At 42.5% G+C, this 15,112-nt stretch overlaps 1 protein-coding gene across 2 annotated transcripts in view; it reads right to left on the reverse strand.

Moving 5' to 3' along the window:
- Nucleotides 1–15,112, reverse strand: part of NOS1 (nitric oxide synthase 1) — a 120,353-nt gene that overhangs the window by 31,472 nt on the left and 73,769 nt on the right. For both annotated transcript variants that reach the window (XM_044290759.1, XM_044290766.1), the window contains exons 18-19: nucleotides 7,982–8,120; nucleotides 5,828–5,906 (exon numbers count right to left, since the gene is read on the reverse strand). In XM_044290759.1, the coding sequence (XP_044146694.1) occupies nucleotides 5,828–5,906; nucleotides 7,982–8,120 (218 nt within the window). The remainder of the gene's footprint in view (nucleotides 1–5,827; nucleotides 5,907–7,981; nucleotides 8,121–15,112) is intronic.

Here is a 15,112-nt window from a genome sequence, read left to right on the forward strand (position 1 = left end):
TTATTCAATTTTTTTGCGGGGGGCGGACGGTTAACGGACCAATTCAAGTTGAATGGGTCCGGATTCGTCCCGGCCACTGCATGGACGTTGCCCGTGCATTGGGGACCGCAACGGATGCACAACGGCCGTGTGCATGAGGCCTAAGGGCTCTTTCATACGAGTGGATGCCGTGCGGGTAATCTGCTGTGTGAAAGAGTGCCAAGCCCCGTCCAGGACAGGAGAGCAACGGAGCAGTAACATGATTGATAATGCTCTTTGCCTCTCTCTGACATTTTTACTACAAAATGACAGTGAGATACAGTTGTCACTGTGATTTTGTAGTAAAATGATCACAGAGAGGCAAAGAGCATTATCAATCATGTTACTGCTCCGTGTCTCTGCTGTCCTGGACGGGGCTTGGCACTCTTTCACGCAGCGGATTACCCGCACGGCATCCGCTCGTATGAAGGAGCCCTTATGCCCCTTGCAGACTAGCGTTCCTCCCGCAGCAAGTCCATATCGCAGCACCCGGCCTGACCTCCCAGCACTGCCGGAGGTCACATAGCATTATATTGATTGATCTAACCCTTAAAGTTCTGGAATGTATTGGATAACTGGCATAATGCTGTTAGTGTCATCTAATACATTCCAGGACTATAAGGGTTACATAGCATCATAAATCAATATAATGCTATGTGAATCCCATCAGTGCTGGGAGGTCAGGCCGGGTGCTGCGATGCGGACTCGCTGCGGGAGGAACGCTTGTCTGCAAGGGGCCTTAGCACAGGGGGGCCCACTGAGGCTTTATCGCCCAAGGGCCCACATGAACCTGGAGCCGGCCCTGGGTACAGATAGGGCGATCTGTCACAAAGACCAGGATCGTCGAGCGGTGTGTTATCTTCCTGGCGCTCAAGTTCGACACATCGCAAATCGGGTTGACAGATTACTGGGAGGGGCTGGAGAAGATCCAGCAGTCATGGACCATATCGGAACCAATGACAAAGTTAGAGGTAGGTGGAGCGTCCTTAAAAATTACTTTAGGGATTTAGGTCAAAAGCTTAGGGCAAGGACCTCAAAGGTAGTATTTTCCAAAATACTACCAGTACCACGAGCCACACAAGAAAGGTAGCGGGAGATTAGGGAGGTTAACAAGTAGCTCAAGAACTGGTGTAGGAAGGAGGGGTTTGGGTTCCTGGAGAACTGAGCCGACTTCTCTGTTAGCTACAGGCTCTATCGTAGTGATGGGCGACATCTTAATTCGGGAAGGTGCAGCTGTGTTGGGTGAGCAGATCGCTAGAAGGTTGGAATAGTGTTTAAACTAGGGACTGGGGGGAGGGTAATTACGTTATAGGATGGGAAGATAGTGCAGATAGAGACCGGGGGCAAGGTAATGGGACTGGGGGAGGAATGGAAGGAGGGACTAGAACAGCTCAGAAGGAAAAGTGTAGGGTACAAAATATACATAAACCTCTTAAATGTATGTATACTAATACCAGAAGCCTGACTAATTAAACTTGGGAACTGGAATTAGTGATGTGTGAGGAGGAATATGACATAGTGGGAATAACTGAGACATGGCTGGATGATAACTATGACTGGGCAGTTAATGTACAGGGTTACAGTCTGTTTAGAAAGTATCGCCAAAGCCGGAGGAGGGGGGGGGGGGGTGTCTTACTTTATCTAAAGTCCTGTCTAAAGCCCACAGTCCAAGAAGATATAAGTGAGGGACATGAACATGTGAAGGCACTGTGGGTAGAAATACAGTCATGTGAAAAAATTAGGACACCCTTTGAAAGCATGTGGTTTTTTGTAACATTTTTAATAAAAGGTTATTTCATCTCCGTTTCAACAATACAGAGAGATTAAAGTAATCCAACTAAACAAAGAAAACTGAAGAAAAGTCTTTTTAAGATCTTCTGTAAATGTAATTCTACAAAAATGCCTATTCTAACTGAGGAAAAAGATAGGACACCCTCACATGTATTCCCTCTTAAATTGGCTCAGATCTCACACAGGTATATCACACCAGGTGCACATAATTAGTAGATCGTTACTCTGCATGTTGAATGAGGCTTGCCCTATTTAAACCTCAGACATTTAGTTTGGTGTGCTCCTGACTGTTGAAGTGAGAGTGAGCACCATGGTGAGAGCAAAAGAGCTGTCAGAGGACTTCAGAAAAAAGATTGTAGCAGCCTATGAGTCTGGGAAGGGATTTAAAAAGATCTCAAAAGATTTTGAAATCAGCCATTCCACTGTCCGGAAGATAGTCTACAAGTGGAGGGCTTTCAAAACAACTGCCAACATGCCCAGGACTGGTCGCCCCAGCAAGTTCACCCCAAGAGCAGACCGCAAGATGCTAAAAGAGGTCTCCAAAAACCCTAAAGTGTAATCTCGAGAACTACAGCAGGCTCTGGCTACTGTTGATGTAGAAGTACATGCCTCTACAATCAGAAAGAGACTGTACAAGTTTAACTTGCATGGGAGGTGTGCAAGGAGGAAACCTTTGCTTTCCAAGAGAAACATCGAGGCCAGACTGACATTTGCCAGAGATAAAGTTGACAAAGACCAGGACTTCTGGAATATTGTTCTTTGGACAGATGAGTCCAAAATTGAATTATTTGGACACAACAGCAGAGGACATGTTTGGCGTAAACCAAACACAGCATTTCAAGAAAAGAACCTCATACCAACTGTGAAGCATGGAGGTGGAAGTGTCATGGTTTGGGGCTGCTTTGCTGCAGCAGGACCTGGTCAGCTCACCATCATAGAATCCACGATGAATTCTACTGTGTATCAGAAGGTGCTTGAAGAACATGTGAGACCATCAGTTAGAAAATTAAAGCTGAAGCGGAACTGGACCATGCAACATGACAATGACCCAAAACATACTAGTAAATCAACCAAAGATTGGCTGAAAAAGAAGAAATGGAGAGTCCTGGAATGGCCAAGTCAAAGTCCAGATTTGAATCCCATTGAGATGCTGTGGGGTGACTTGAAAAGGGCTGTACGTGCAAGAAACCCCTCAAACATCTCACAGCTGAAAAAGTTCTGCATTGAGGAGTGGGGTAAAATTTCCTCAGACCGATGTCGAAGACTGGTAGATGGCTACAAGAACCGTCTCACTGCAGTTATTTCAGCCAAAGGAGGTAACACTCGCTATTAGGGGCAAGGGTGTCCTATCTTTTTCCTCAGTTAGAATAGGCATTTTTGTAGAATGACATTTACAGAAGATCTTGAAAAGACTTTTCTTCAGTTTTCTTTGTTTAGTCGGATTACTTTAATCTCTCTGTATTGTTGAAACGGAGATGAAATAACCTTTTATTAAAAATGTTACAAAAAACCACATGCTTTCAAAGGGTGTCCTAATTTTTTCACATGACTGTACATGGAGGCAAAAACAATAATAAATTACTAATAGGAGTTTACTATAAACCACCTAATATACCAGAGTCCATAGAAAATCTACTACTAAACGAGATAGACGAGGCGGCGAATCATAATGAGGTGGTTATTATGGGGGACTTCAACTACCCAGATATAGACTGGGAAACTGAAACTTGTAATCTCATAAAGGAAACAGGTTCTTGGCAATAACCAAAGACAATTACCTTTCCCAGCTGGTTCAGGACCCGACTAGAGGGATGTCTATACTGGACTTAGTATTAACCAATAGACCTGACAGAACAACAGATGTGCAGGTTGGGGAAACCTGGGAAATAGTGACCATAAAGTAATAACCTTCCAATTATCATTCAAAAGAGTGTTTCTTCAGGGAGGAACAAAAATACCAAACTTCAAAAAATCTAAATTTAGCCATCTAAGAGAGGCCATAGGCCTAACTAACTGGGACAAGGTCCTCAAAAATAAAAATACAGCCACAAAATGGGATATTTTTAAAAGCATCCTAAAATCTCATTGTGAGAGGTACATACCTTATGGGAATAAAAGGTTAAGGAACAAGTAAAAAAAACTATGTGGATAAATAGAACTGTAAAAAAAAGCAATAAATGAAAAAAGACAGCATTTAATTCACTAAAACAGAAGGGTAGCGAGGAAGCGCTGAAAAACTATAAGAAAAAAAATTGAATATGTAAAAAACAAATAAAAGCAGCCAAACTAGAGACCGAGAGATTAATTGCCAAAGAGAGCAAAACTAACCCTAAAATGTTTTTCAATTATATAAATGGTAAAAAGTATAAATCTGAAGGTGTCGGCCCTCTACAGAGTAATGAGGGGGGAGTTGCAGAGGGCGATGAGGAGAAAGCAAAGCTATTAAATATTTTTTTTCTCAACTGTATTTACTGAAGAAAATAAACTGTCAGATGAAATGCAGAATGTAAAAGTTAATTCCCCATTAAAAGTGCCCTGTCTGACCCAGGAAGAAGTACAGCAGCGTCTTAAAAAGATTAAAATAGACAAATCGCCAGGACCAGATGGCATACACCCCTGTATCCTAAAAGAATTAAGTAATGTCATGGCCAGAACCTTATTTCTGCATAGCAAATGTAGTGCCAATATTCAAAAAGGGTCCAAAAACAGAGCCCAGAAACTATAGGCCGATAAGTTTAACATCTGTCGTGGGTAAACTGTTTGAAGGTTTTCTAAAAGATGCTATCTTGGAGTACCTCAAGGAAAATAAGCAAATAACGCCATATCAGCATGGCTTCATGAGAGAGCGGTCATGTCAAACTAATTTAATCAGTTTCTATGAGGAGGTAAGTTCTAGACTTGACAGCGATGAATCAATAGATGTCGTATATCTGGACTTCTCCAAAGCATCTGACACTGTACCACATATAAGGTAAGTATATAAAATGAGAATGCTTGGACTGGGAGAAAATGTCTGTATGTTGGTGAGTAACTGACTCAGTGATAGAAAACAGAGGGTGGTTATTAACCGTAAGTGGGGAAAATTGGCTTCTACCTCACAGGTTTTTTTTTTTTTTTTTTCCTCTGGATCAACTTGCAGGATAACAGGCCGAACTGGATGGACAAATGTCTTTTTTTTTGCCTTCTATACTATGTTACTATGAAAATGTAACTAGACTTTGGTCACTATGGGCCAGATTTATGAATGAAAAGGAACCAGAATTCTGTCTTTAATTGAGCCAAAACTCTGGTGCCAAGTGTCCTAGATGTTTTTCCCTCACTTGGCTAGTGGGCATCACTTAGAGGAAAAGGGAGAGTGACTTTGTGGGAAGGGGCTTGGCTTAAGTTGCTACATTGTGTGCCAAAATTGCTGCAGATTGCTCCAAGCCAACTAATAGGTACTGTTTAGTCTAAACTGGACTACAGAGTCTAAAGATACAACACATTTTTCATTGTGCATCAATCTGACAAATCTTTACACTGGCTAGTCCACGTTCACCTTGTCTAGGTTTTGTTTTTTTTAAATGGAGAAGGATGTTGATGGTTGTATTTCCACAATAAAGGATTGAATTTTAACTGATTCACATTTGATGTCCCAGATACTTTTTATTACCAGTGCTACAAGGAACAGTACTACAAGTATTCTACTCATACGGCATACATATTAGGACATCGTCAGACATCATCCACAACTCCATTCTCCGTCAGGCAAAACTCCCTCCTATCTCAGACTTTAGACAAAACTCCGTCCTCCCTCATCCAATACTCCAACAGACCTCAGACAAAACTCCGTCCTCCCTCATCCAAAAGAATGGCGTAACACAAAGTTATAAGAATAGACATTACAGACTTATATTATGGAGAACACAAGTCCTCCCCTGACACTTCTTCATTAAGTAACATTTATTATACACTTTCTTTTCATTAAACTCAGACATAGAATGAGATTAGATTACTGAAGAAATAGAGTTTAGTTTACCCGGATTTTGCACTTTGTAGATTCTGTCGACTTAACAGCCTTGCGCCATACACCTTCCTTCTGTGAATACTGTAGAGGGCTGGTAAGGCAGAAAGATTGGATTAGAAATATGATAGGGATAGTGTGTAAATGATGAGGAATGTAACCCGCTGTATTAACCACTTTAGCCCATGATTATAAATATTTCATGACTGATCACATTCTTCATATGTCATTCCATTAAAATGGTTGCCTCATTAGAGACAGCCTCTTTCAGATTAAGGCTAGCTTCACATCTCTGTATTTCATTAACCGGTTCCGGCTGAGCCTCCGCTTGCCTGCCGGAACAGGTTACCGCAGATGTGAAGGCAGCCTAAGCCACCGGTCTGGTGGATTAGCTGTCTGCCATGACACCACTTGCAAACAGCTGATTGTATCAGAAAAGATGCAGCCAGCCATGTAATAGTATTACATGTAATATTTGGACTGCTTAAAGGGGTATTCCCATCTCAGACATTGATGGCATATCGCAAGGATATGCCATCAATGTCAGATATGTGGAGTCCCACCTTTAGGACCATCTCCTGTCTCAAGAATCGGCCTCGCCGAGGTAAATAAGAGCGGCCACCCTCCATTCACCACTAAGGGAGATCCGAAAATAGCCAAGTGCTAAGTGGAGCACGCCGCATATGGGTGATGTGCTTTCCTTCACTTCAGGGCCCCGTTCTGGAGATAGGAGTGGGTACCAGAAGTTAAACCTGTACCTGTGTGACATTGATGGCATTTTGTAGCTCATTGCGCAGGTGTGGCGACCCTCTATTCACCTCTATGGGAGTTCCGAAAATAGCTGAATGAGTGCACTCTTTCTCAGCTATTTCCGGCAGTCCCTTAGTGGTCAATGAAGAGGTGTCTGTGCATGCATGGTGCACTCTCCATTCACTACTAGGGGAGAGAACGCCACCTTCACTTCAGGGGCCCTGTTATCTAGAAAGGAACAGGTCCCAGAGCTGGGACCCGCACCTATCTGACATGATATGCTATGAATGTCTGAGATGGGCAAAACCCTTTAAGTCTGGCAGAGCGGTAGCTACTCATTCAAAGCAACGCTCCGATTTGGATAATAGAGGCCGGTCCAGAGTGGAGGATCCCTATCTACACTGAACAAAAATATAAACGCAACACTTTCGGTTTTGCTCCCATTTTGTGAGGTGGGATGGATTATCTCGGCAAAGGAGAAGGGCTCACTAACACAGATTTAGACAGATTTGTGAACAATATTTGAGAGTAATGGGTCTTTTGTGTATGTAGAAAATGTTTCAGATCTTTGAGTTCAGCTCATGCAAAATAAAGAGCAAAACCGAAAGCGTTGCGTTTATATTTTTGTTCAGTGTATGATGTCATATGTCGTAATTTGTCATATGGACCGGAGTTGTCTTCATGATGTCGCCTCTTTAAGACCTAATTACTTAATAACCATTGAAAACATTTACTGTATACTGGCATCATCGTTCTGTTTTAATTTAAAGGGGTTGTCTCACTTCAGCAAGTGGCATGTATAATGTAGAGAAAGTTAATACAAGCCACTTTCTAATGTATTGTTATTGTCCATTTTGCTTCATTTGCCGGTTTGATTCATTTTTTCCATTGCATTATACACTTCTTGTTTCTATGGTTATGACCACCCTGCAATCCAGCAGCAGTGGCCATGCTTTTACACTATAGGAAAACGTGCCGGGAGTGAGCATAGACCAGTGTGCAACCACGACCACCTCTTCTTGATACCAGGATGGTCTTAAACAAAAACAAGCAGTGTATAATGCAATGGAAAAATGAATCAAGCCAGCAGAGGAGGCAATATAGAGAATAACAATACATTAGTAAGTGCCTTGTATTCATTTTCTCTACATGATACATGCCATTTGCTGAAGTTAGACATCCCCTTTAATCTATGAAATATATTAATCAGATCTCTTTTATAATAGATCATAATAGGTCCACTACATTTCTTCCAGGCTCCCCTTTTCTATAACCAATAGAATGACAGGTAGCAGCGAGCTATACTATCGCGGTAAGGGATAACAGAAACGTTCTAGAAATGATCCATGATGCCAATGTGTATAGAACCTAACAGAGTGAATGGGATGGACAGTGTGATGCAATATTAAAATGAGATACCTTGTGTGAGCTCTGGAGCCTCAGCCACAAAGCTGATCCGGTACTTGCTCCTCTTCCAGCTACGGTCATTACTAATCAGTGAATTGTTCGCTTTTTCAATATTCACATCATCTCCGACACAAAAAACATCACAGGCAGCCTGTGTACAATATAGATCAAAAGTAAGCCACATACTGCCCCCAAAAAAAGACCCAACACTGAAAGCACCCAGGGGGACATTTGTCAAGACTGGTGTTTTACACACCAGCCTTGATTCCCCCTGAGTAGCTGGAGAATGCGCCAAATTTATGCAGAGGCAAAGGCCTCTCATAGATTTGTCCCATCCTCCGGAAAGCCTTGCGACAGACTAAAATCTACGACTGATTTCTGTCTTATTTCACACCAGAAAACTGACTTGAAGTAAGATAAATGTGCCGGCCCTGCTGTCCCGCAATGCCCTCTTTTCTCGCCACTATATAAAAGTAGTTAATTAAATCAATTCATCAAAATGTAGTTTTATTGCATGTAAATACATTGATATTCTCAGTCGCACGCAGGATTTCTAGGAGGCTCCGTATACAGTATCATGTATCATATACTATGTGTTACCTTCATGTGACAGCTCACCTGTAGATCATATTCTAACATAAAAAAAAGTTAACCAATACACACAGTAAAACTTTCTATGTCTTTCATTCCTTGTTGGGTTCATCCAGATTTTTACAAACGATGGCCTATCCTGTCCTATAGGCCATCACCATGTAATTGGCAGAGGTCCAACCCCCATTTGAAGTGAACGAGAGCAGCGCTGCAGTAACCCTACTCCGTCCAGTACACAATGGACTGAGCAGTGTATTTCTGGCACTACAGCTGATCGGTGAAGGCGTGGAGTGCTGATCAGATAGCGATGGCCTATTCTGAGGATAGTCAATGACTTATAAAAAGCTAGAAAACCCCTTTAGTGGGGTATATGAAATGGAATGCTGAAAATTATGAGAGAATATAATATAGTTAAAGAAGGAAGTAAAGCTTGAAGTCAAGACTCGGCGTAGAAGCCAATTAGACTGGGTGATGTAGACATGCTAAATATTGAGCACTGGGTTAAAATTCTCATTCACTGGATGAAACTCAAACAATATGTGAAAGATGCCAGTAGAGCAAATACCGCTAAACCGATATCTCAGCTAGACACATTGGATCAGATTTACTAATCCTCTCAAATATTTAGACAGTGTAAACTTACAGTAGACACATTTATCAAGCGCTTATACTGAATGATAACATTTCTGCATCTGTACTTTTTTCAACCTTTATACCACCTATCAGTTGGCTTACTTTGTGGCAGATTTCTGCTCCACAATTGCATGTTGGCACATCTTAAAGGGGTCGTCTCATCTCAGCAAATAGCATTTATTATGTAGACAAAGTTAATACAAGGCACTTATTAATGTATTGTGATTGTCCATGTTACCTCCTTTGCTGGCTTGATTCATTTTTCTATCACATTATAGACTGCTCGTTTCCATGGTAATGACCATCCTGCAATCCACCAGCAGCATGGCCGTGCTTGCACATTATAGAAAAAAGCACCAGCCTATGTGGGCTGCCACTATCCCGACCACCAGAGAGGCCGGAACTTTTTTCCTATAGTGTACAAGCACAGCCACCGATGATGGATTGCAGGGTGGTCGTAACCATGGAAACGAGCAACTTATAATGTGATGGGAAAATGAAGCCAGCAAAGGAGGCAATATGGACAATCACAGTACATCAGTAAGTGCCTTGTATTAACTTCCTCTACATGATAAATGCCACTTGCTGAAGTAACACAACTCCTTAGGGTCCATTCACACGTCCCTAGTGTATTCCGGATCCGCAAATTGTGGATCCGCAAATTGTGGATCCGCAATACAACCGTCCGGCACCCCCCATAGAACTACCTATTCTTGTCCGCAATTGCGGACAAGAATAGGGCGTGTTCTATTTTTTGCGGAGCCGTGGCCCGGAAGTTCGGGGCCAAAGCCCGGAGGTTTGGGGCCGCGGCACGGAAATGCGGATGCGGACAGCACACAGTGTGCTGTCCGCATCTTTTCTGTCCACATAGAGAATGAATGGGTCCGCACCCGTTCCGCAAAATTGCGGAACGGATGCGGACCCATTTGCGGAGGTGTGAATGGAGCCTAAGTCATGTCTCATGCCATTTTCTACTGCCCCCTTACCAAGAGTCTAAAACACTTTGGAGGAGAGTCATTAAAACTGGTGTAAAGAAGAACTGGCTTAGTTGCCACACATGTACAGTCAGGTCCATAAATATTGGGACATCGACACAATTCTAACATTTCTGGCTCTATACATCACCACAATGGATTTGAATTAAAACTAACTAGATGTGCTTTAACTGCAGACTGTCAGCTTTAATTTGAGGGTATTTACATCTAAATCAGGTGAACGGTGTAGGAATTACAACAGTTTGCATATGTGCCTCCCACTTGTTAAGGAACCAAAAGTAATGGGACAATTGGCTTCTCAGCTGTTCCATGGCCATGTGTGTGTTATTCCCTCATTATCCCAATTACAATGAGCAGATAAAAGGTCCAGAGTTCATTTCAAGTGTGCTATTTGCATTTGGAATCTGTTGCTGTCAACTCTCAAGATGAGATCCAAAGAGATGTCACTGTCAGTGAAGCAAGCCATCATTAGGCCGGAAAAACAAAACAAAACAAACCCATCAGAGAGATAGCAAAAACATTAGGCGTGGCCAAAACAACTGTTTGGAACATTCTTAAAAAGAAGGAACCGGTGAACTCAGCAACACCAAAAGACCTGGAAGACCGCGGAAAACAATTGTGGTGGATGACCGAAGAATTCTTCTCCTGGTGAAGAAAATGCCCTTTACAACAGTTGGTCAGATCAAGAACACTCACCAGGAGGTAGGTGTATGTGTGTCAGAGTCAACAATCAAGAGAAGACTTCACCAGAGTGAATACAGAGGATTCACCACAAGATGTAAACCATTGGTGAGCCTCAAAAACAGGAAGGCCAGATTAGAGTTTGCCAAACGACATCTAAAAAAGCCTTCACAGTTCTGGAACAACATCCTATGGACAGATGAGACCAAGATCAACTTGTACCAGAGTGATGGGAAGAGAAGAGTATGGAGAAGTAAAGGAACTGCTCATCATCCTAAGCATACCACCTCATCAGTGAAGCATGGTGGCGGTAGTGTCATGGCGTGGGCATGTATGGCTGCCAATGGAACTGGCTCTCTTGTATTTATTGATGATGTGACTGCTGACAAAAGCAGCAGGATGAATTCTGAAGTGTTTCGGGCAATATTATCTGCTCATATTCAGCCAAATGCTTCAGAACTCATTGGACGGCGCTTCACAGTGCAGATGGACAATGACCCAAAGCATACTGCAAAAGCAATCAAAGAGTTTTTTAAGGGAAAGAAGTGGAATGTTATGCAATGGCCAAGTCAATCACCTGACCTGAATCCGATTGAACATGCATTTCACTTGCTGAAGACAAAACTGAAGGGAAAATGCCCCAAGAACAAGCAGGAACTGAAGACAGTTGCAGTAGAGGCCTGGCAGAGCATCACCAGGGATGAAACCCACCATCTGGTGATGTATATGCATTCCAGACTTCAGGCTGTAATTGACTGCAAAGGATTTGCAACCAAGTATTAAAAAGTGAAAGTTTGATTTATAATTATTATTCTGTCCCATTACTTTTGGTTCCCTTTAGGGGTGCACCGAAATGAAAATTCTGGTCCGAAACCGAAAATTCAGGATGCCCTTGACCGAAAACCGAAACCGAAACTGCCTTTTTGCCCAAATACTTTTAAAATACTTTTTTTAAGTAAAAAAAAAGGAAAGTGAATTAAAATATAAAGTTAAACAGATACATAGATATTATACACACAATGCCACCCAAAGTGGTTACTTTAAAAAAAAATGTCACTCTCCCCCCCCCTCCCTCCCTTGTCACTCTCCCCCCCTCCCTCCCTTGTCACTCTCCCCCTCCCTCCTTTGTCACTCTCTTCCCCCCCTCCCTCCCTTGTCACTCTCATTTCCCCCCTCCCTTGTCACTCTCATTCTACCCCCCCTCCCTTGTCACTCTCATTCTACCCCCCTCCCTTGTCACTCTCATTTTACACCCCCCCCCTTGTCACTCTCATTTTACACACCCCCTTGTCACTCTCATTTTACACCCCCCCTCCCTTGTCACCTCTAGTGTAGCCTGTGTAGCATGGCCGAGCTCTGTTCGGTCCGCGGTACAGGAGCATTTGTTTCATGTACCCGGCCGGACTGAAAGGAAGTGCACACTAAGTGAGCACTTCCTGTCAGTCCGGCCGGGTACAGGAAACAAAAGCTCCTGTACCGCGGACCGAACAGAGCTCGGCCACGCTACACTAACAACAGCAGTAGCACAGAGCAGACACAGCAGGCTGCGCAGCACTGAGCCGGAGATTCTTTAGAGCGGCAAGCGTTTAGGAGGCACAGCATGAGGGGCGCCGCCGCCCGGCCGCCCGAACGTATATAACCAACCATATTTTCTGCCGATATGGTTTTATTTTTTTAAATAGAAGCATAACACAGCCGTATTAGGCTCATTTCAGACGAGCGTTACTCCCGCATCGAGTCGGCATCGCAGCACCCGGCCTGACCTCCCATCGCTGCCAGGAGTCACATAGCATTATATTGATTTATGATGCTATGTAACACTTACAGTTCTGGAATGTATTGGATAACACGGACAGCATTATGCCAGTGTTATCCAATACATTCCAGAACTGTAAGGGTTACCTAGCATCATAAATCAATATAATGAATGCTATGTGAACCCCGGCAGTGCTGGGAGGTCAGGCCGGGAGCTGCGTTGCGGACTTGCTGCAGGAGGAACGCTCGTCTGCAAGGGGCCTTATAGTGTAGTGGTAAGCCTGCTGCTTGCTTGTATATGAAGATCTTTGCTTTAATACCCAGCAGAGACCTGTAAAATAATTTGGTAAAAGTTCTGGCAGAAAAAAGGTAATTTAAAGGGGATATTCATACAAAGTAAAAATAATTTGTGCGGAAAGCACTTGTTTGTTTTTATTTTCAGCCCATTTTTTCCATGTGTTTAAGGCCAGTTTTTGACTTGCTTTTTGATGTGTCTTTTTTAACCAATGGATTTTCACTTCAATACGAGTGTTGATCGCAAATATTCTAATCGCAAATTTTTATTGCGAATATTGGCACTTCAAGAATTTGCAAATATCTAGAATATAGTGCTATATCTTTGTAATCGCGAATATTCTAGATTATTTTTTATTAGTACCCATGATCCCTCGCTGCTTCTTGCTTGTGGGTCAATGAGAAGGCTGCAATATCTTTGACTTTAGGAGTAGTGTCGATCGCGAATTTTCGTATCGCAAATTTTGTATCACAAATTTTCCGATTGCAGGTTATTGCATTTAAGAAAATAATGACTGGAGATCACAAATTCGAATATTGCCCCTGCCGCTCATCTCTGTTCAATACAAAGCTGCATTTTCAGCTCAAGGTTTTTGGCGTGGCAAAAAACACGCTGAAAACGCTCAAAAAATGCATGGACTTACATGGAGCTGTTTTTCAAAGCAGATTCAGCCCTAAGATAGAGCATCCTGCTTCTTTTCAAGTGGTAAAAAAAGCAAGCGCTGCTTCCCATTGAAATGAAAGGGAGGCGGGGAACTGATTTTGATGAGGAAACACTCTAAAATCAGTGCCAATAAAAACTCTGTGAACTAGCCCTAACTTTCCAACTTTTGTTTTATTTAGGCCTCATGCACACGACCGTTGTGTGCATCCTTGGCCGTTGTGCCGTTTTCCGTTTTTTTCTGCGGTCCCATTGACTTTCAATGGGTCAGTGGAAAAATCGGAAACTGCACCGTTTGGCAGCCGCATCCGTGATCCGTGTTTCCTGGCCGTGAAAAAAATATGACCTGTCCTATTTTTTTCACGGCCAACGGTTCACGGACCCATTCAAGTCAATGGGTCCGTGAAAATCACGGATGCACACAAGATTGTCATCCGCGTCCGTGATCCGTGTCCGTGATCCGTGTCCGTTTTTTCCTATGATTTCAATGGCAAACTTGACTTAGATTTTTATTTCATTTTTCATGTCCGTGAATCCTCCAAAAATCACGGAAGACCCATGGAAGAAAAAACGGACACGGATCACGGTACAACGGAACCACGTTTTGCGGGACGTTAAAAAATACTGTCGTGTGCAGGAGGCCTTAAGGGTACTTTCACACTTTCGGCATTGAGCTCCGAACTAGGGGCTCAATACCGGAAAAAAAACTGATCAGTTTTATCCTAATGCATTCTGAATGGAGAGCATTCCGTTCAGTATCTATCAGGATGCATCAGTTCAGTCCCTCTTACGTTTTTTGGCCGGAGAAAATACCGCAGCATGCTGAAGTTTTTTTCTTCAGTCAAAAATTCTGAACACTTGCTGGAATGCCGGATCCGGAATTAATTTCCATTGAAATGTATTAATGCCGGATCCGGCCCCAAGTGTTCCAGCAAAACGGATCCATTCTTTCCATCCGGATCCATTCTTTCACGATTAAATCTGTGAAAAAAAATAAATACCGGATACGTTTTTCCGGATGACAACTGGAAAGACTGATCTGGTATTTCAATGCATTTGTAAGACCGATCCGCATCTGGATCCGTCTCACAAATGCATCAGATTGCATCCGTTTGCGTCCGGATTGCAGGAATCCTCTGCCGCAAGTGTGAAAGTACCCTTAAAAGTACAGCGGGAAAGTAGAAGTTCCATTTTCTGCAAAATGAATGCTACATAAAAAAATTCAAGCTCAAAACCCATTACAATATATTCATTTTTGTAACATACTTACTATTAAATATCACTAAACAGTATTTGGTATCCCTGTAATCATAATAATCTAAACAATACCGGGAATAATATTTACAGTGTTTGGAAAATAAAAATGACGCAATTTTCTTTTTTCTTCATTAACTCACAATAAAAGTTGATAGAAATTAAAATCTTATGTGTATTGCAAAATGCCCTGATGCAAAATTTTTTTTTTTACTAGAGATGGCCTTGCGGTTCGCCCGGTGGTCGTTTTGCGGCAAACTTTGCACATTCGCAATTCGG

The sequence above is a fragment of the Bufo gargarizans genome, chromosome 1 (assembly GCF_014858855.1).
Source record: "Bufo gargarizans isolate SCDJY-AF-19 chromosome 1, ASM1485885v1, whole genome shotgun sequence".
NCBI classification, from domain to species: domain Eukaryota; kingdom Metazoa; phylum Chordata; class Amphibia; order Anura; family Bufonidae; genus Bufo; species Bufo gargarizans.